At 37.6% G+C, this 22,022-nt stretch overlaps 4 protein-coding genes across 6 annotated transcripts; 2 read left to right on the top strand and 2 right to left on the bottom strand.

The window, feature by feature from the left end:
* Positions 1-6,917: 6,917 nt before the first annotated feature.
* LOC110703065 (putative F-box protein At3g52320) lies at positions 6,918-7,508 on the bottom strand. The gene has a single exon (XM_021880825.1). It carries the CDS (start codon positions 7,506-7,508, stop codon positions 6,918-6,920), a length of 591 nt encoding a protein of 196 aa, XP_021736517.1.
* A 2,300-nt stretch (positions 7,509-9,808) lies between these two features.
* LOC110703149 (F-box/kelch-repeat protein At3g23880-like) lies at positions 9,809-12,313 on the bottom strand. The gene is made up of 2 exons (XM_021880893.1): positions 11,038-12,313; positions 9,809-10,058 (listed from the first exon to the last, which is right to left on the bottom strand). The coding sequence occupies exon 1, from the start codon at positions 12,129-12,131 to the stop codon at positions 11,055-11,057; it is 1,077 nt and encodes a 358-aa protein (XP_021736585.1). The 5' UTR covers positions 12,132-12,313; the 3' UTR covers positions 9,809-10,058; positions 11,038-11,054.
* A 1,120-nt stretch (positions 12,314-13,433) lies between these two features.
* LOC110703211 lies at positions 13,434-18,125 on the top strand. 3 transcript variants are annotated; one of them, XM_021880967.1, is made up of 5 exons: positions 13,434-13,716; positions 14,649-15,185; positions 15,273-16,059; positions 16,255-16,594; positions 17,327-18,125. In XM_021880967.1, coding segments are annotated over exons 3-5 (1,062 nt in total). In that variant the 5' UTR covers positions 13,434-13,716; positions 14,649-15,185; positions 15,273-16,057; the 3' UTR covers positions 18,047-18,125. The 3 variants fall into 3 exon arrangements, with proteins under 3 accessions (XP_021736659.1, XP_021736661.1, XP_021736660.1); XM_021880968.1 differs by lacking the exon at positions 13,434-13,716 and having other exon boundaries at positions 13,803-15,185; XM_021880969.1 differs by lacking the exons at positions 14,649-15,185; positions 15,273-16,059.
* LOC110703064 (protein ALP1-like) lies at positions 14,838-16,051 on the top strand. The gene is made up of 3 exons (XM_021880824.1): positions 14,838-15,185; positions 15,273-15,498; positions 15,582-16,051. The coding sequence occupies exons 1-3, from the start codon at positions 14,838-14,840 to the stop codon at positions 16,049-16,051; spliced, it is 1,044 nt and encodes a 347-aa protein (XP_021736516.1).
* Positions 18,126-22,022: the final 3,897 nt, after the last annotated feature.

Below are 22,022 nucleotides of genomic sequence, written 5' to 3'. Positions count from 1 at the left end.
AGCGGTATGTCTCATATTATATTTATCGTTGTCTTTTAATTAAGTTTTATATGTTGTTATTGTATTTCATCTTTTGTTTTTTGTTGTATGCAGTGGATGGGAAAGATAATGCAGGACGTACAGAAACTCTCTCTTGAGAAGGACAACATGAGTGCAACAGTGAGAGCTGTTGTTGATAGTCTGGAACAGACCCTTGCGCAGTGGGAGTCGTCGTCGAGGAGGGATTACTGATGGTTTTGTCATTTTATTTATAGAGCACTTTAAATATTATCGTTTTAATTTATTAAATTGGACATTATGTTATAAGTTTGTAACATTTTAGATTGTTCTTTTAGCTTCCAACTTAAACATATTATCATTGCTGTTTTTAGATTTTGATATAACCGTTCGTGGATCCGCGCAACTTACCCATGCAACATATAGAACGCAGTAAGCAATACAATATAAAAGATTAATGTTCTCATTAAAAGAGCAACGTACAAATAAGATTACATAGGAAGAATGTAAACATGAAAAACTAAAATACAGCTAGGGTGTTCCATTCGTGGATCCGGTCATGATATAGCGCATCCCAACCCTCTACGCTCGTTGTGCGAATGTTGTACCACCGAGGTATAATCGGTGGCACTGGAAAATCGGATGACATGTCTAGTCGGATGAAATGTCTGTATGACGACCCAAGAAACGCAATAGCTAGCTCTCTGACCGGTGTGGTGACAGTCTCACGCGACCGCCAAGGGAGAACCGTGGTACAAGGATAATAAGCTTGACTATGCACTCCCAGGCCGAAATGCATGACTGCGCATTTGTAAATGTTTGCAACGGCAAACAGATCTAGGGGCGCGTCAAAATAATGATTTTGGCCGCAAGGTCCACCTCCCCACCGGATACGCCGCAGAGCGCCATCCAAGTCTTCCTGGTACACATGACGATAAACATTTCGGTTAGAGGCAATTTCGCTGTACATCAACTGACGCACCAAACCGTAGTTGTCTTCGCCCATTTGAAAAACATTAGCCACGACCCGGAATCCGCAGTTACCATCTCCGACTACATCATTCCACCCTTCCAAGTACGACATGATGATCGCAGGTATCCTTTCCTTGTACGGAAACTGATTAACATTGTTTCTTCCTATTCACCATATAATTATAGACAGTTAAGAAGGCAGGAGTAACACTTTAAAACTATGTGCAATGTAAACAACCAAAACGTACCAGTTCTCAGGGGCATATTCACAGACGATGAAGATTGACTACGACTAGATGACGATGTCCGACCACGAGCACGACCACGATCAAGACCACGAATATACTCAAACGCACTCCTGTTCCGCCGTTGTCGACCTCGAGGACGGTCAACTCCTTCGGGTTCCTCATAATCTAAGGTAGACGTGTGGAACATGTCATGAAGTACATGAGTAGCGTCACGAATAATAGAAGGATGGCTGGAGGACACTCGGTCGTACATCGAACGAAACTGCTCCAACTCCTCCTAATCACGGTCGGCCGTTTGAGTGTCTGCATGCTCACCAATAACAAGCGTCCTCCAGAATGAATGGACCTGATCAACATGTAACGACGCCCTTTCTTCTGTAATAACGCGGTGAATGGTGCATGCGCAAGGTAATCCATGAGTTACTGAAATAGCACACCCACACCGAGCATACACTTCGTCAGCCCAGTCCCTCATCCTGTTCAGCTCAGTGAGAATCAACCCCAAGCAGTAGTGCGACACACGACCATGGAGAATCTTAAATATAAAATGGCTATACATCGTACCATGTCGTCGTCTGGAGTCCTCTAGAGAGTTCCTGATGTCGTTCTTCTGAGTTTCAATTGACTTGTTAAGTCTATCGAACAGTGTATCCAAAGCAGCGGTCGATGAATCAATCCAGTCCTTGGTAGCTCTATGAGCGCTCTCAACTCTACATGTTGTAGTGTTCCCGAAATGAAATACCTGGTTTGTCCAATATTTGACAAACTTTTCCCGTGAGGGAACCATTGCTGCATCACATAGTCCACCAGTGCCGGACACCACTGGTACGAATCCCTGAAGTTAGCCAATGCTCGCTCATACGCTTCCTCTGTGGTAGCCTGTAGGATCTTCCGCCACTTACCATTCACCAATCTCTCTGCCATTTCCAAATTCTTGTTGAAAAGGTTGTAGGCTTTCACTTTCACGCAGTTGTTGATGTGCCATGTGCACAATAAGTGGTTCGATTCTGGAAACAGCTCTGCTATGGGGGCAAAGAGACCTCCCTCACAGTCGCTGACGATGGCTGCTGGATGAACATTAGGCCCGATGTAGTTTCTCAGCTTCTCCAACACCCAATAATAACTTGGAGCCGTCTCATCCTTGATGATTGCATGACCAATCAGAAAGTTCTAGTTCGTTGGAGTCATCCCCATGATCTCAACCAGTGGGAACTTGTACTTGTTTGTCTTGTACGTTGAGTCGATCAAAATCACAAATGGCCAAGACTTGATCATATCAGCACAATCAGGATGCACAAGGAAAAGATGAGTCACCTCCGCTGTATCTTCATCAGAATCAAACCAAAACAGGTAACCACGTGATTGTGCCTGGTGTAGCAGCTGCTGTATAGGGTTCCTTCCCTCTGACCGTTCAAACCTGAGTTGCTGTCTGACGTTGTAGATGTGTCTTCGGTTTGGATGGTCATCTGGAAATTTCTCTAACACAGATGCTAATATTTTAGCAGGCTTGACTTGAGCATCACTCATTTCTTTCACAACTAGTTTCGCAGCAGGACTTAAGCCGCTCAGCTGTCGATGACCCTCTTCATATACTATCATCTCATGGTTGTGATACCGCCATTTAGAGTAACCAATCACTTCCCAACCGTCACGACTCCGTAGTTGTCGAACCTTTACTCTGAAATCACACCCACAACCTTTCCGCTTCGTATCAAACCGAGTGGCTGTACGAAAATCTCTTTCTTCTCTTTTGCGATAACGGTCACATCTCAAAATGCGATCCATTCTACCATCCCGTTGAGATTTATGAGTTACTACTACCAAGCAAAATCCAGCTGCAATTGCAACCTGTTTTGCCCAATCAATCGCCTGTTGAGCTTCTTCGAATGGACCATCATGTCCAAATATCCCACTGTAATCATTTCCGCCTCCACCATAATCCTGCATCACTTATATATTACAATAAATACATTTAACGGATAATACATTTAATTTCTATATTTACACAGAATTAACACAAAAAAAGCATAATTATGTATAATCAAACTTAGTTTTTATAAAAACCCAATTCGAATTTTCAAACTAAATTTAAAAATATACCATTTCGTGAATTTTCAAACTTCATTTTAAAAAAACCTATTTCGAATTTTCAAAATTAATTTAAAAAAAACCCATTTCGAATTTTTTTAAAAAATCATTTTCGATTTTAAAAAAAAAAAATAAATAAATAAAAAACAACAACAAAATCAAAAAAGAAAAAAATAATAATAATAGGGTGGCGTCTGCCAGGGCTGCCACAGCTACTGGACTGGCGCCTGGCAGGGCCGCCTCAGCCAGTAGAGTGGCGCCTGGCCAGGACGCCAGTCTGGTGGTCTGGGCGTCTGGGCTGGACGCCACTCTGGTGGTTCTGGCGTCTGGCTTGGACGTCCAGGCTACGGTTTGGGCGTCCATCCTAGGCGCCGGAGCCACTCCGACGGTAAACCGTGAATTTTAACGGTGACTTACCTCGTTTTCCGTCGTCGACGACGTACCTCCGGCGTCCCCCGCATCTCCGGCCTGCCCTCCGGTCTCCCCCGGCGAGCCAGTACGACTCCACATTTTTTAAACCGAGATTATTTCAATTTTAGAAAATGGGCATAATGGTCACACCAAGTCATATTTGTGGGTTTTATATGGTAATTTGCGGGCGATGTTTAGCGATTCACTTATTTTTGGCCGAAAAATTTTGGTCAACGCCGGAATTTGGTCAAAGGACCCTCCTCGCAACCCAATGTTCATATAAGGACCTTTCGTGTCACCTTTTTCCACTACTAGAAAACAGCCAAATTACGACTGAAATTTTCCGTCGGAAAACCAGTTTCCAATGGAAATCCGTCGTAACTGGTTGTCGCGATATACTTTGTCGGAAAAACGCACTTTTCCGACGAAAATTCCGTCGGAAAAGAGTTTTCCGACAGAAACCAGTCCGTCTGAAGAGGTTTTCGGGCCTAGGAAAGTCCGTCGGAAATTTCCGACGGACATTATTTCGCCGGAAAATCCCGACGGAAATTCCGTCGGAAAATTTAATTAAAAAAACAAAAAAAAAAACTGCACCCACCCAAAACCACCAGCCCCTACCCCAGAACCACCAGAACCTCCAGATCATTCTTATCCCACCACCACCGACACTACTACACCATTATTGAACCCCAATAAATGAAAATAAATCCCGAAAACACCAAAAAAAACGAAAATTAAACACCAAAAATCGAAAATTAAACCCAACGAAACAAAAATCAACCCCAACGAAATGAAAATCCACCCCCAGATATTCGAAAATTAACACCACAACCAAAATTAGCCCAAAAATCTTAAATTAACAACGAAATCGAAAAAATCCACACAATTATCTAATAAAATTCATAAATTAACATAACAATTACAAAAATATACAATTAGCCAATAAAATTCATAAATTAACATAACAATAACAAAGAAATTAACTAGATCTACAATCTAACCTAAATTTAAACTAGATCTACAAAACAAAAACCTTGAAAACAGTCGGCTTTGTTATAATATTGTTGCGTCGTTGTTGTTGCTGTTGCGTTGTAGCGTTGTTGTTGCTGTTGCGTTGTAGCGTTGTTGATGTTGTTGCGGTCGATGTTGGTGGTGGTTGATGGAGAAGATGGAGGATTGGTGGTTGAGGGAGAAGATGGAGGATTGGTGGTTGAGGGAGGATTGTTGTAGCTGTTGCGTTGATGCGGCCGTGTTGGTGGTGGTTAGAAGATGGAGGATTGGAGAAGAGTAGAGGGAGTAGAGACGGAGAGGAGGGGCAGAGGGAAAAGAGGAGAGAGAAGTGGAGAGAGAAGAGGAGAGAGAAAGAGAATGTGAAGGGGAAAGTGTAAAGAGGCGGAAGAAGGGAATTAGGGAAAGTGAAGGGGGGGGGGGGTTAGTTGTTTAGGGTAGGTTCTGAATTTTTTTTTTAAAAAATTAGTTTACGACGGAATTTTCCGTCGGAAAATTCCGACGGATATAAATTCCGTCAGAAAATTAAATTTCCGACGGAAAAATCCGTCGGAAAGAACATATTTTCCGACGGATTAATTTTCCGTCGGAAATTTCCGACGGATTTCCGACGGAATTTTCGAATTCGTTGGAAATATTCGACGGAAATAAAAACCGTCGGAAATATTGATTTTTCCGACGGATTTTTAGGTCCGTCGGAACCATTCCGTCGGTATTCGACCTGATTCTTGTAGTGTTCATAAAAGAACTTTCCACACAAGGTCGACCTCATAAAAGGACCTTCCTCGCAAATTTTCCAAAAAAAAAACAAAAAATTAAAAAAAAACCCCAAAATTTTCCCAGCCACCCCGACCATCGCCAAATCCTAACCCCTCATCTCGCCGGAAAACGGTCGGTCACCACCAACAATCGGTCGGCCGACCCTGTAGCTCCCCACCTGACCCACCGCCGACCCCCAAAACCACTCACGCTGCTCCTCCCAACCCCAAAAACCACCCACACATCCGCCCCGACCCCAAAACCACCTGTAAAAAGCCCCTCCTCCCTTTCCCCACCCTCAAAATCGGTCGTTTCGACGGTGGGAGAAGGGAGGAGGAGCTTTTTACTGGTGGTTATTAGGGTCGGGGCGGCTGTGTGGGTGGTTTTTGGGGTGGGTGTTTGCGGTTTTATGGGGTCGGGGCAGTTTGTGAGGGTGGTTTTGGGGGTCGGCGGTGGGTCAGGTGGGGAGTTACAGGGTCGGCCGGTCGATTGTTGGTGGTTCCGGTGGTGACCGACCGTTTTTCGGTGAGATGAGGGGAGGGGCTAGGGTTTGGCGGTGGTGGGGGTGGTTGGGAAAATTTTGGGGTTTTTTTTTATTTTGTTTTTTTTTTGTATTTTTTTAACTTTTTTTGTATTTTTTTAAATTTTTATGAATTAAGATAAATAGTCCAATTATATCATGACACGTGTCATGATTAACCCTTAATTACTAACGGAGTTAACGATCGTTGGACATTAATGGGACCGGGTGAATTTTTTAAAAACTGGGTGACATTTGGTGAATTCCGAAAAGTCCGATGGTATTTGGTGAATTTTTAAATTGCTCAGTGGCATTTGGTGAAATAGCCGTAAAATTAATGTTTGGCCTTGAAATAAAAATAAGTGTGAGCTAGGAAAGTACAAATTCTTTTATGGACCCTAGTCCATCTAAAATACCTAGATCTCTATTAAAACACAACCTTATATAATGAAACACAACTTCATTCTCTTCTTCTTCTTCCCACCATCTTTACAAAATTTTGTTTCCTAGACCTCTATTAAAACACAACCTTATATAATGAAACACAACTTCATTCTCTTCTTCTTCTTTCCATCATCTTTACAAAATTTTGTTTCCTTTTTTATATAAAAACTCTCTCTTTTAATCTAATCTCTTTTTATTTCTTTATTGAATTTGCTTCATTTTTTTTCAAATTCTTATTTTCTCTCTCCTCCGTTTTTTTTCCATTAAATTTCTGCATTTAACGTGATGGAACAATTTTACATTCCCAAAGATATCAATCCAGGTTTGTTATTATGACTCATTATGATCATTATTAATTTATTTTTTGATTTTGAGATGAATTTGTGGATAAAATAATTGTTTTAATATCGATTGAATTTGTGAAAGCTAATTTGATTAATTTCAATTCGTAATCGATTACCTGATTGTTTTTATTGTTCTCTTCTTCTCCAATTTCCAGCACTCAAAGAAAACACATAGAAATGAACAAAATCATCATGACGTGACGAGAAGGCACCGAAAATTATATAATCATCTGTTGATGATTCATAGCAAAACACACACCCGGACCGATCAGCCCGACCTACACCACCAGGTTTCTTGATTTTTCGAAGGCGGCGAGTCGCCGGGTTACACACATAGAAGACCTCGCGAGAGCGGTGTTCGTTTCCGAGTAAGCAAACAAGGCCATTACAAGAACCCACAATGTAGTTAACTTCAATTGGGAGATCATAACCATTAGCAAATTCCAATTCAATGAAATTTCTTACATTGCAATTCATATGATCATACTGTAGCAAGTAGATTTCATCATCTGATGCACGATGAAGCGTAGCATGGACGAGGAAGTGAGGGCGAAATGAGGAGATTTTGAGATGGGTTTTAGTGAATTTAGGGGATATGATTGTGGAAAGCCAAGATTTGGAAACAGATTTGAAGCGAATTAAGGATTTTACTGGGAGTCTTGGAAGGATTTCTTGTAATATTAGATGTTTAGGAAGAGTTTTTTCAATAGTGCTCATTTTCTCTCTCTTATGATGAAAATGGAAATCTTATGATGAAAATGGAAATTGGGAGTAACTGATGATTTCAAGTGGCGGCCGGAGAGGCGGGAGACGGTGGTACGGCATGTGGGTGAAAAAAGTATAGAGTTTAACCATCAGACCGAAAGTGGAGGTGAACCACTTTTGACCAAACTCGATTAAAACTCAAATCAAAGCCCAAATTAATATTACCCTTTATTCAAAATGACCCAAACTGAAATTAACTCAAATTAATTGTCCTGAACTTATTTCAACCCAAACTAATTGACCCAAACTTAACACTCCATTTTATTTATTTACTAGATTAGTGTCCGTGCATCGCACGATAGTAATAATTATTTTTATAATTAATTTGTGATATAATATAAAAAAATAAGGCGATTTATATGAAATTTACAAATGCAATGTGTATACAAAAATATGAAATAATAAGGCCAAAATTACTACAGTAAAATTAAATTGAAAAAGTATTGTTGATTATTTGTGTTAAAAAATATTTGATAGTAATATACATTATATTACATTAACGACGTATATTTTTCCCAAAAATAACTACTACCTCCGGTCCAAATTACTCGCAATTTCAGGGTATTATTTGTGAGATGTAAAATATTCCAAAGTTGAGAGTAATTTGGACCGGAGGTTGTATACAACATGCTTTTTATAAATACGGTAAGTAGAATAACGAAAACCAAAAAAAAAAAAAATGATAGTTTGACATGTGTTAAAAATGATGTCAAGCATATTATGTTTTAATATTAATTAATAGATTTACCTTTTTTTTTTTGTAATATATTAAGTTTATAAATTACTTATTTTGAATATTCCTTTACACAATTACATGTATCAAATGATTCAAATCTAATGTGCCAAATGCTTTAATTTTAAAAGGTTCACCCTTTTTTTTTTTTTGGAAAAGTTTACCCATTTTTAACTCGATCCAAAATGATCCTATCACAAATTGACCCGAAATCTCAATCCAATCATCATGGCCAAAACAAAACCCAACCCAACCTGGTCCTGTTGCTGTTTTTGTACTGTGTGCGCTGTTTGTGTATGCTGCTGCAGTGTTGTGTTGGTTTTGTTGCTGTTGCAGTTGTTTGCGGTTGCTGTTATGGTTTCTGCTAGAGCTGCTGTTTTGGTTTTGGTTGCTGCTGTTTTGGCAGGTGGTGCAGTTTATTTGCTGCTGCTGGTTTGATTTTTTGGCTAGAGTGGCAGCTGGTTTTGCTCTTCTGTTGGTTCTGCTCTTGTTGCTGTTTGCTGGCTCTGGGTGGCAGCTGGTTTGGTGCTTGCTAGGTGCTGCTGTTCTGGGTTTGGCAGAGGTTTCAAGCTTGTAGTTTGCTTGTAGATGCCTTGTCTCTAATAGAAAACCTTTGTATGTTTAGGCTTTTGTTGTTTTGGTGGTTTTTGGGTTGTTTGCCTTGTAGTTTGCTGCTAGTGTTGTTGTCTGATCCTTGTTTCCAGAACCCTTCCTAGAAGGTGGCTGGAAATCTGAGTCCAGTTTGTTCTAGGCCCTTCCTAGAACCCTTCCTAGAAGGTGGTTAGGATAGGATCTAGAACTGATTTTTGGGGGTTGGCCTGTTATACAGGTCTTGTGGTATTCTGGTGGTAGTTATAACTTAGCTCTTGTAAGTTGTAACTTTCTCTCTTTGGTAATAAAATCTTATTTTCCAAAAAAAAAAAAACCCAACCCAACCCATGCCGACTTAGTGTACCATATTTGACCCAAAAATCCAACCCGAAGGGCAATAGTTGCAAGTTGCTACAATATTTTTATCTCTCATTTGTGGTAAAAGGGGCATCGGGTAGCTATGTTACTAGGACTCCGGTACCCATGTTCAACATGTGTACATGTCCAAGCGTCCGACTAGGCTATTTTGTGAAAGTTTCATGATTTTAAACTAAAAATACAGTATCTAGGTGTCATACCCATATCCGAATTTCGAGAGTCTGACACGAGTACGTGAGGTAAAATGAAGAGTCCGAGTAACATAATCGGACAATGAAGCACACATCCCTTGAATAGGATATTTTCACTGGGTAGTCAATATACATTCACGCCTTTAAAATACCAACGCATTAAAGACAAAAGATCATAGAAAATTATAACATAGCACAAAAAGAGAGAATTCTCCACAATAGTCCTAACAATTTAACATAGCACAAAAAGAAATGAAATTCAGACCGTATGCAGATGAACAAGAAGCATAATTTTATACAAACACACATGGATAATATATCACAGATACTTGTTTGCAAGGAAAAAACACACAAAAGGAACACAAGGCTAATATATTAAAGATACTAGTTTGCAAGAAATTAACACCCAACAGGGCAACTTCATTAGAACTTAGAATCTAGTACGACTCCTAATATTAGCCAAGCTAATTATTCTTATAATGGCTACATAAAACACACAAGCTGAAATACTCTACTCTGCCCATTCTCTTCATTTTCATTGTCAAACACAGAGAAACCAAGCCAGACAGGTGGTTTTGCATGACCGGCGATCTTCTCAATTCCTCATAGCTGCAAGGCACAAAGAAATCAAGTCAAACAAGCTGTTTAGCATGAATGGCGATCTCTTCAATTCCTCATAGCTGCTACAATGTAAGCTAAGTTTGACTGATTTTGCAAATCTATTTATGCATGCAACTATGCAAGTTTTCACAAAAACAAAATTTGAGTTTCTATATTGCTGCTTATAAGTGATGTGTATAGCGATTATAGCCCCTGTATCATAGAATAAAATTGACTGGTTCTTTAATCTTAAGCAGGAAAAAAAAAAACAGAAGCTTTCTTTCCCCAAAAGAAGATAGCCTGCATGGCTACATGTATCACACACAATGAGATCTGAATAGTTCTCTAATCTTAAACAAGGGAAAATTTAAAGGTCTCATCCCCCTATAAGGTTTTGGTAAATGAAGTAATTTTGAACAAGTCAAGAGTCACCCCCTCCCTTGTCACATAGCTAAAGAATCAAGAGTTAAGATACATCAAGATTGATCTATATTCATTACCAAAGCACCCATATAACTTTTGTTCCATATCACCTAAAAATTTCCTAGAAGACTGAGCTAATTGGTTTAGCTTACAGACTAAGAGAAGCAACTAAAATTTTGCAAAAAAAGTTAGCACATGAAAACATCTCTATGGAGATAGAATTAACTTAACTATATAACAAGCTTTGTGTGTTACCTACCTTGACATAGAGCATAAGTTAAATTCACCTTACCAAATCTTTAAACAACAAAACTTGAATATAAAACTACTGCTCAATAAACACAAGGCTAGCTCCTACATCTATATTGTATGTTAGAATAAAGACTAGAATTGGAGGTTGACAAGATTTTTCAGAATTAGAAGTAAAAAAGAAGGGCACTTGAATGTACATGTTCATATAAATGAGCTGATGGAAGATTGAACCAACAATCAAGCAAAGGAAAGTCATACATAAGCAACTAAGCACACTATAAAAGGCCAATAGAAATAGCAACAAGAGTAATACCTTCAATTATCTTGGCTTTAGAAAGGCGAAATTAAGCTTTCAATATAACTTTTTGATTGAAAAATGCTGTCACCATTATCGAAAGCAATACCCCCTTGAGTGAGTTGAGTCATCTCTGGAGTCTCCCGAATCGGATCGAATACCCTAATTTTTCCCTCAGTGTGTAGCAAACACTTGCCATTCTCAGAGAAACCATAGTACTCCACATTACTATGATTGACAGAAAACAATATCTCCAAAGAAGTAACATCACTGGGATCCTTCAACATCCAAACATCATCTACTTCAAAATTAACAGTACTACAAAGCAACAACAAGCACCCTCTCAACTCCGAAAACCTCACAATTCTATAATTATTCACCCAATTGATCCACGGAAATTCCTTAATCTGTTCAGTACTCAAATCAAACCCAAACATAGGATATTCCACTCCAGCAGACACGTAAACAGTACCATCAATCAAAGCTACATCTTCAAGGTCATTTGACTCAATTCGCTTGTTTAACTTATTAATTCTTGTCCAAATACCAGCCTTAAGAGAAAAGACATAAAATCTTTCATACCTACCAAAAGAAAACGCACCAAAAAGTTTATAATCATCTGTTGATGATTCATAATAGAACACACACCCAGATCGTGAACCCGCTTCTGCACCTTTAGGAATCCTGATTTTCTGATAGCGGCGAGTAGCCGGGTTACCTATGAAGTAGGCCTCACTGTTGCGTTGTTGTACGAGCAAACACACAAGGCCATTACAAGAGCCCACAATATAGAAGGATTTGACTGGAGTATCACACCCATCTTCAAATTCCAATTCCACGAAAGGTTTAAGCTCGTAATTGTCGTTGTTATCATAATCTAGCAAGTAAAACTCTCTTTGTGTTTCATCATCTTCCGATTCACAATCAAGCCCAGCAAGTAAGATAAATTTAGGGGGTGAAGAGGAGAGTTGGAGGTGGGATTTGGCGAATTCAAGGGAGGAAATGGTGGAAAGCCATGATTTGGAAACGGATTTGAAGCGGAGTAAGGATTTTACTGGGAGTTTTGGAAGGATTTTTTCGAAAATGAGATGGTTTGGAAGAGTATTGTTCATTTTGAATGTATTCAAGGAAGCGATGATTTCAAAGAGGAACAGAGGTTTATAAGGGAGAAGACAGAAGAGGTAATTAAGTAGTGTAGTGTAATTAATTGTTGTCGTGGATTAAAGGCTACACCGTGGGAAGGCGTGGACGCGTGGTGTTCACTGTAAACGACATAAAGTAGTCTAGTTCCCTAGTAGGGGTCTAAAAGGATAAATACTGTTTTTCTTTTGGGGTTTTCAAGAGGGTTTTTGGTTTGTACGTCTCAAGTAAAATTCATTCTCCTATGAAAACTTAGTTTGTTTTAACAGAAGGGTAATGTTAGCGACATTCTTATTTAGGACATGTTTTTATTGACTGAACTCACCTGAACTGAATAGAACATTTTATATGAAAAGGAAATTAGGATCCAAACTGGGCTGAACTGAACTGATCTGAACTGAATTTCAATGTAAGAGAACAGGTCGTTATTATTTCAAACTTCAACTCATACATTGTTATATTATGTGTGTCCAATTTAATTGTGTCGATTATTATGAAACAAAGGGAGTATATCAATATTAAGGAGACGTTTATTTTAAAAAAATGGAAATAAAGTGAAAAGGAAATAAACAAATAAGAGGGGAAAATGAATTATTTAGTTGTTACCTTTCATTTATTTGGTTTAACCATTGAAAGGGATTTGTTAAGAACAGGGTAAGGGTCCCTAAAAAAAAAAAAAGAGGGTAAGGGTAATTGTTATCCCAAGTTTTTGAGAGGTAACAAATGAGGGATAACCACCATTATCCTTAGGTAATAGTAATGGTTATCATGCCTTCAAACTAAACACACGGTAATAGTATCAGTTTAATCGAATCTGTTTCCAATCTAAAAAGTACATTAACCACACGATGGTTGCTTTTGGTCAAGGAATTAGGATTGGTTTTAAACTCAATCATAAATAATGTATCGACAAAGTAGAGTTATTCGGACATGGTTTTAATTTCTCGGACATGGTTTTAATTTCTATCATATAGTCATAAACAATGTGTGGACAAAGTAGAGTTACCCGGCCGTAAATGAGCTCATGGAATACAGTTAAGATTGTTTAGCATAGCAGACTAGATACTATATGAGAGGCAACTGAAACTTATCCACAAGAAAACATCAATATGGAGGGTAAATTACTATGTTCTAGACGATCTGGCAATCCTAACATACCTACAATTTGGTATGTTAATTACATGGTAGCTTTATAATTACACTCAGGGGGTGTTTGGTATGGGTTTTTGATAGAGTTGGAAACGGAATCTGTTATCGTTTCCTTTACATTGTGTTTGTTTAATGGGTAAAGAAACAAAAACCGTTTCTTGGCTCTAACCCTTTCCATCATTTTGTTTCCAGAGGAAAGCAAAGGGAAACAAATATCTTTCCTTACTGTAACAAAAGAAAACAAAGTTTTCTCTCTCCTCTCTCCTCTCATCCAACCCTTCTCCTGAGAATTCCCAACCTCCTTCGACATTTTTTCTGAAAATTTTCCTATGAAAATTGCAATTCTCCTGATTTCGCTGCAAAATTTTCAATTTTCTACCTAAAATCTACAGAAATCTACAATCTCAAGTACGGCAAATTCTTTAATTTCGCTTATTCAATTACTAGGGTTTATATGATATCAATTTCGCTTTCTAATTTGAATTCCTTATTTGCTTGTTCGATTGAAGTTTTCTCTTCTCTTTCGTTGATATTTTGCTGAATTTGATTGTATATATTACTATTATTGCATGTAATTGTTGGCTATTTTGTGGTTTCCCCAATTTGATGGTATATATTGCTATTATTGCTTGTAATTGTTGGTTATTATTGCCTGTAATTGCTTTGACATGAGTAGAATACAATCGCCATGACACGTGAAATCGAATAAATGCAAGTTTTGAACTTATGATACTTGGAACTTTGGAAGGGGTTTTGAAGCAGAACTTTCCTTGTCATCATAAACTGATTGCTGAGGAACTTAGGTAGTGGCCAATCTTGAATGGCTTTTATCGTCTTAGGTTGAAGGCAGTTAGTCTCTGAATACTACATGAAGGGTAATTTGTATTCATATTTTTATTTTCTCCATTATATTATTGATTTGCTGCCAAAATAATAATAATGATTTGGTTATTATAAATTTTGAGACATTGTAATTTGTTTAGATGATTCCAACAATCTTGAGCAATTGGGTTGATGTATATTGTATAATGTTCATGTGGATGTATTGGATGTGTTGTATTAGCTCTAATCCTTTGGTAGCTTATTCCCATCAAGTAGTTTGTCTCTAGACTGCCTTGAATCTGCTGCTCTTTTTTTTTTTTTTTCTTTTTTTTTTCTGAAGACTGTAATGCAAAACTGAATGCTATTGAAGGCCAATCTATAGTTTTGTTGCTAGACAGTTCATATGAGCAGAGAGCTTAGTCAGAATCTGATTTCCAACTCTGAATAAGGAGTTTATTATTTTGATGTTATTTGTGATACTAGTGTATATTGATACTATTGTATATTTTTTGGACTAGTTTTTCAAGATTTCTACAATGCCCCGACTTATGCGTTCCACAAGGAAGAAAAAGCTAAAACAAATACAACTAGTTATTTCAATGATTATTATTATTTTGATGATGTATTGGATGTGGCATATGATGTGTGTTGTTACAATAAAGGGTGTTCAATTGAAAGAAAGAAAAAGAAACAAAAAGTTGCTACGAATGTTAGTTTTGAGAGGGCTTTATAAAGAGAGTGATGTGAAATGCAAGAGTGAGCTTCGCGTTAATAGAAGAACTTTCAATATTATTTGTGAGATGCTTAGAGACATTGGGGGTTTGAGTGGAACAAAAAATATGTCACTTCAAGAGATCGTAGCCATGTTTTTATACACGTTGGCTCACCATAAGAAGAATAGGTCTATTGGACAATATTTCTTTAGAAGTGGAGAAACCGTGAGCCGACAATTTTACCTTTGTCTAAGGGCTCTTCTCAAATTACATGAAGTATTACTTTACAATCCCACACCAATATTGGATGATTGTGAAGATGAAAGGTGGAAATTTTTCAAGGTATTGGTCTTTTTTAAGCCCCTAAATTTTGCTAGGATTTTCTTATTTTTGATTGTATATAAGTAATATTTTTTCTTATTTTTGTAGAATTGTTTAGGGGCATTAGATGGGACTTACATTAATGTAAATGTTCCTTCACAAGAACGACCAAAGTATAGAACAAGAAAAGGAACAATTGCTATGAATGTATTGGGTGTTTGTGCACCCAATTTGCAATTTATTTATGTTCTTCCTGGTTGGGAGGGTTCGGCCCATGATATGCGTGTACTTCGCAATGCTCTCTCTAGACCAAACGGTTTTAGGGTAACTCGAGGTAAGTGAAGCTCATTCTTTTGTGAATGTATAAGTTTTGTTAGTTTTGGTAGGTAGTAATCCTTTCCTTTAATAACTTTGAAGGTAATTATTATTTGGTTGATGCGGGATATACGAATTGTGAGGGTTTTCTTGCTCCATATAGAGGTCAAAGATACCATTTAAAAGAATGGACGGATCGACAACCCGAAAGTGCCGAGGAGTTCTATAACATGAAACATGCTAGGGCGCGAAATGTGATTGAGAGATGTTTTGGCCTACTTAAAGGAAGATGGAGTATTCTTAGAAGCCCTTCATTTTTCCCTATAAGAACTCATGGACGTATCGTGATGGCTTGTTGCTTATTGCATAATCTACTTAGAAAATTCATGCCTACCGATGATATAAACGAAGATGAATTGAATGAATCCGATGATGATTCCGAAAGTGATTCCGATGATGAAAGGGAATTTATTACAAGTGTTGCTACTTCAGATCATTGGACCAATTTTAGAAACAAATTAGCCCAAGATATGTTTAATGATTGGAGGGCGAGAGGTAGACATGGTCAATAGCAAAAAATGTATGATTTTTTTTACCTTCGATTATATTATATATATAGATGCATTTTTTTTTTGTTTTTGTGCATTTTGAAGCCACTGCCAATTTGAATCTGCCTTTTTGTTCTGTTCATTTCTAATCTGCCTTATGTTCTGTTTATTTCTAATTTGTCTTCTATTATTTCTAATCTGCGTTATGTTATTTCTAATTTGCTTAGGATGGAGGCTAGCAATCGAGGAAGAGGTAAAAATAAAAGGTATTGGACGTATGAAGAAGATGCGGTTCTAATAAGATATTTGCATGAGTTGAGTTGCGATCCGAAGTGGAAGTGTGAGAATGAGTTTAATAATGGTTACATGAATAAGTTGGAAGAGATGATCAATGGTGTACTTCCTAATTGTGGCTTGAGAGCGGTTCCCCACATTGAGTCGAGGATCAAGCATTGGTCGGAGAAATATAGTGCATTTGCAGAAATGTTATCTACCTCAGGATTTGGATGGGATGCTGAAAAGAAATTGTTGCAAGTAGACAAGGTCGTGTACGATGAATGGGTGAAGGTATGAACTGCTATTTCATTCCTCTTTGTTCATTTTTTTCAATTACACTTTAGAACTGCTGCTGGACAGTTCATATGACCTGAGAGAATTGCTGCTCATAGTGAATATGAGAGAAGTAGGGAGAGAAGCAGTGTGTGTAAGGGAAGGGGGCAGGGAGGGGAATAGGTGATAGGGGAGGGGATAACTGGTAGTTCAGGTTCTCGAAGTCCATCTTCACTGATTTGAGTTTTTGAGTTACCTTGAACATAGCAGTCCCTTGTCTAGTTTGCACCCATGAATCCTCCACAACTTTACTGAAACTAGCATATTCAGCCCAAACATTGAAGAAGTTGATTTATTAATTTACTGTTTTAAGTTGATTTTATGATTTTGCAATTCTGAGTTGTTTGAAACAGATTGGTTCACAATGTGATTAACAACTTTGTCAAAGTTTGGTTGGGATTTATTCATTGTAGATGGAGTAATTGTATCTTGTTGATGATCACTTGACGGTGTGATTCTATTACTTTTTTTTTATAAGCTGTATTTATTTTAAAATTATTAAGCTGTCTTTGTTTTTGAATTTTTAGTTTTTGCAGCGATATGGGAATATGTAGGATAAGCAGAAAGTTTATATCTCAGAATCTAGTATGTACTGCTGCTGAAGCACTCTGCTACAGTATGTGTGGTTATAGTTGCTTGGTTCAATTCTGATTTTCATGTTTTGACTTGTTGCATTCTCTTATATGGCAGACTCATAAGAAAGCTAAAGGGTTGTTTAGAGTTCCATTCATTCACTATGAAACTCTTGCGGAGATATACGCAAAAGACAAAGCTACCGGAGATGCAAGTGAGTCGTTTGTTGATGCTATAGAAGAAATGGATCAAGAGATTGATAAGCAACCATTCAATGTCCAGAGTGATGAAGAAGATGATGTGAATTCTACTCATTCGGACACTTATTCTTCTACAAGTCAATCCGGAAAACGCCCCATGAAGATAGAGGATGATCATATAACTCCTTCAAAAATGGCAAAAGTGAAGGCTTCTACAATTCATTCTTCCGCAAGTGATTCTACTACTCAATCCGGAAAACCCTCTATAAAGGCAAAGGAGACTAAGGTGAAAGGAAAGAACAAGGTAAATTTGAAGAGTTTGTGTAGGAATGATGATGATGATTTGGTGGCCTCCCTCCGTGATTGTTCCAACAATTTTGGGAAGATATTTGAAAATATCAATGTTAATCTCGGGACTATGGCTAGTGCATGGTCTAAAGCGGAAGAAAGGGAGCAAAGGATGGATGAAAAGGTGAACAAGGTATTGGACGAGGTGATGAAGTTAGATGGCATTTCTCCATCCGAAGCTTTAGAGGTTGCTACTATTCTCATGGCGGAAGAACATAAGCTTCGCATCTTCTATCAAGCACCATTAAATATGAAAAAACAATATGCAATTGATCTTCTTAAGAAGTAACAACTTGAGCAATGTCTTTGTTTTTTTGTTAAACATATGCAACTTGAGCAATATAGGTTATGTCTTAGGATTATTCATATGATGATTGACATATTATTAGTCAATGTTTGGATAATTAATGAGTGCCAACTTTGCTTTATATATTTATATGCAATACAAGTTATTTATTTATTTTTATCTTTTTTTTTACCGTAAAATATGTAGCATAGACAATATTGTATTATTCTTTCTTATTTTTCATTTCCGTTTGTTATACCAAACAAGAGGAAATGGAATGGTGATAACTGTTTCCGTTTCCTTTGATGTACCAAACAACTAGTAAGGGTAACACTATTTGTTACCCTTTCCCCTCCTAATTTATTTCCATTCCGTTTCCTATACTAACTCCATACCAAACACCCCCTCAGAGTAGCAGCCAAAGGTGTAGAACATTTAGGTAGAACATAAGCAACCAAAGAGAGCATTCCCCCACAATATTCCTAACAGTTTAGCTTTAGCATATTGCAAAAAGAAATGAAATCCCGGGCCAAATGCAGATGAACAGCAAGCATAAAAGTTTAATACACATGGTTATACAATACAGGTACTAGTTTGTGATAGAAAATTACACTCAAAAGGCCAACGTTGACAGGAACCTAGTACATTCTACTTATATGTTAAACAAGCTAATCTATACCTAAGATACCACTTAAAACACAAAAGCTAAGATTCTTTACTCTGCCCATTCTCTTCATTCTCATCATCCTTAAATTGAACTCAAAGGCACGAAGAAACCATGTCAGACAGGATGTTTAGCATGAAAGGCAAACTTATCAAATTCTTCGTAGCTGCAAGGCCCAAAGAAACCATATCAGACAGGCTGTTTAGCAAGAAAGGCAATCTTTTCAACTCCTTGTAGCTGCTAGTTAACTAGTATACTATGTTGTAAGCTAAGTTGACGGATTCTGTAAAACTATTAATACATGCAAGTTTTCACAACAACAAATTTCAACTTTCCATATTGCTGCTTACATATTATAAGTATAACCCCTGTATCATTAATCTTAGGCAGGAGAAAACTAAAGTTTTTTTTCCCCAAAAAAAGATAGTCTGCATGTATCATACATGATGAAAGCTAACTAGTACTCTGATCATAAACAAGAAAGCACTAACTGATCTCATCCCTCCAATAAGTTTTGGTAAATGATGTAGTAATTTAAAACTAGTGAAGATTCACCACCTCACTTGACACTTGGCACACAGCTAAAGAATCAAGAGTTAAGGACACATCAGGATTGGCCTATATATAACCAAGCTAAAGCACCTAAACAACTTGTCTAAAAGTACTTCAATTTATAACCCTTATGCAATGTCCAATTCACCAAGCATTGGTAAAGGCTACACATACAATTGTTGTATGTGACTCCTGCATACAACCTTAATGTGTCATGTTTTATTGGCTAGAATAATGTGCCCAAGTTCCATTAAAATTCCATTTATATTTGACTCCTAATTTTCTCTCCTCTTTTATTGATGTGTCAAATTTCTAGTGGTGTTGTATGTAGGGACAACATACCATAGTTGTATGTGTATCAAGTAGAAAACAACAGTATAAGGAAAAGAGAAGTTGGAAATCTGCAGGTTTCAAACAACCAGCAGGCAATCTATAGTGTGAATACTGGCCACCTAACGGAAAATTTCTTAAACGTGTGGAATGCCACGATTGCCACCTTAGAGCTACTTTACTTCAGTCATTATGGATGTTCCATATCACCTAAAACTATAATTCCTTGTAGGTTGCCATCCGAAAATTTCCCATAAAGAACAATAATTTTCAGAAGTTATAGTTTTGATGTTAAAATCCTCTCAAGTCCTGTTGAAGCAGGATGATACCATAAAAGAATTGGTGCCAGGGTTACCAGAAAATAGTGGCATTTGAACTTGGAACATGGCTTACCCACAGAGAACTTAATTTGTGGTTAACTCTATACGGCAAGCTTTCTACAAAGTACATATGACAGGGGGATTTGAGATTGTGGATCACTTGTTTTTTCATGTTGATTTTCAAAAAGGATTTAAAACAAAATGCTTGCAGAATGAGGGAAAGCCTAGTCTCTAGAATGAAAAAATGAGAAAAATGGAAGAGAATACTCCATTTTTCAACCAAGCTAAACATGGGAAGTTTCAAGCTGGTTTTTTTTTTTTTTTCTTTTTTTTCTTGCATAAGATGTCTGATAGTATAACTGGTATAATAGTAACCCTCTAATTATCCTATTGGAGCTGGACGATATCAAACATCTAGAACAGTCAAAGTAAATGCTCATATGATGAACAGATGGAAGATTGAACTAACAATTACAGAGCTTGACACAAAATCCTCTGCTCAAGATAGCACATTACTCCTAGAATAATGTTGCCAAAGAAAAGGGAGGTGACTAATTATTGACAAGAGCACACCACATAAAACATCTTATTGGAGATTGCATAACTACGGAGTATTGTTTTGTCATTACCGGTCAAGCTGTTGCCTATTATGCACCTCAGATCAAAATAAAAGAATAAATCATAAGTTCACTACTAATTTCACTAACCCTATCATAACACAAACGAAGATATATTCCAAAAAACCAACCATCATCAAGCAAAGGAAGTTCATACATAAGCAACTACACATAATATAAAAGGCCAACGGAAATAGCAACATTATAATAGGACTAATATTAATTACCAAAATGAGTGTATTCCCTTCTCTCCATTACCTTCATTAATCCTGGCTTTAGAAAGGCTAAACTAGGCTTTCAATATAGCTTTTTGATTGAACAACCCTGTCACCATTATCGAAAGCAATACCCCCTTGAGACATCTCTGGAGTCTCCCGAATCGGATCGAATACCCTAATTTTCCCCTCAGTGTGTAGCAAACACTTGCCAGTCTCAGAGAAACCATAGTACTCCACATTAGTATGATTGACAGTAAACAATTTCTCCAAAGAAGTAACATCACTGGGATCCTTCAACATCCAAACATCATCTACTTCAAAATAAGTACAAAGCAACAACAAGCACCCTCCCAACTTGGACAAACGCACACTACCATAGTCGTCCAGCCAATTCATCCGCGGCAATTCCTTAAGCTGTTCTGTACTCAAATCAAACCCAAATATAGGATTCCGCGATTCAACCAAAATGTAAACACTTTCATTAATCAACACAACCTCCTCAAGCTCTTCCCATTTCACAACTCACAAGATTATCTAAAACACAAATCCGACTCCAAATTCCAGCACTCAAAGAAAACACATAAAATTGAACAGAGCCACCATCATAAGGCGAAAACCCACCAAATATTTTATAGTCATCGTTTGATAATTCGTAGTAAAACACAAAACCGTAGAACGAACTTACATATACAACCTCAGGAATCATGATCTTCCGATAACGGCGAGTAGCCGGGTTGCCGATAATGAACGCCTCCTCACCGGACCGTTGTTGTACATGCAAACACACAAGGCCATTACAAGAACCCACAAGATTGAAGAATTTAACTGGAGTATCAAACACATCTTCAAATTCCAATTCAACGAAATGCTTAAGCTCGTAATTGTTGTTGTTTTCGTCATGATTTAGCAAGTAGAATTCTTCTCCTGATACTCGATTTTGGCCAGCAAGTAAGATTAATTTAGGGGGTGAAGAGAAGAATTGGAGGTGGGATTTGGTGAATTCAGGGGAGGAAATAGTGGAAAGCCATTATTTGGAAACAGATTTGAAGCGAAGTAAGGATTTAACTGGGAGTTTTGGGAGGATTTTTTCGAAAATTAGATGGTTTGGAAGAGTATTGTTCAGTTTCCAGTGGTGTCACCAGGATTTTCGAAGTGTGGGTTCGAAACTTCCGAAATTTGAAATCATAATTAACAAAGGAATAAAAATACAATAATTAAATATTCAGTACATAAATATGTTCAAACTATGGATTACAAATAGATTACACATAGAAAAAT

Source organism: Chenopodium quinoa, unplaced genomic scaffold (assembly GCF_001683475.1).
Source record: "Chenopodium quinoa cultivar QQ74 unplaced genomic scaffold, ASM168347v1, whole genome shotgun sequence".
Taxonomy (NCBI): Eukaryota; Viridiplantae; Streptophyta; class Magnoliopsida; order Caryophyllales; family Amaranthaceae; genus Chenopodium; species Chenopodium quinoa.
The sequence above is the reverse complement of the archived record's forward strand: the minus strand, read 5'-3'. Positions and strand labels throughout refer to the sequence as shown.

What these genes read in the sequence shown, in the direction of transcription:
- LOC110703064 (XM_021880824.1), top strand. Translation starts at nt 14,838, where the DNA reads ATGTTAGTTTTGAGAGGGCTTTATAAAGAGAGTGATGTGAAATGCAAG. An exon ending in AAAGGTGGAAATTTTTCAAG is followed by an intron (nt 15,186 to 15,272) that starts GTATTGGTCTTT and finishes TTATTTTTGTAG; the next exon opens with AATTGTTTAGGGGCATTAGA. An exon ending in CGGTTTTAGGGTAACTCGAG is followed by an intron (nt 15,499 to 15,581) that starts GTAAGTGAAGCT and finishes ATAACTTTGAAG; the next exon opens with GTAATTATTATTTGGTTGAT.
- LOC110703211 (XM_021880967.1), top strand. An exon ending in TGTACGATGAATGGGTGAAG is followed by an intron (nt 16,595 to 17,326) that starts GTATGAACTGCT and finishes CTTATATGGCAG; the next exon opens with ACTCATAAGAAAGCTAAAGG.
- LOC110703149 (XM_021880893.1), bottom strand. Translation starts at nt 12,131, where the DNA reads ATGAACAATACTCTTCCAAACCATCTCATTTTCGAAAAAATCCTTCCA.
- LOC110703065 (XM_021880825.1), bottom strand. Translation starts at nt 7,508, where the DNA reads ATGAGCACTATTGAAAAAACTCTTCCTAAACATCTAATATTACAAGAA.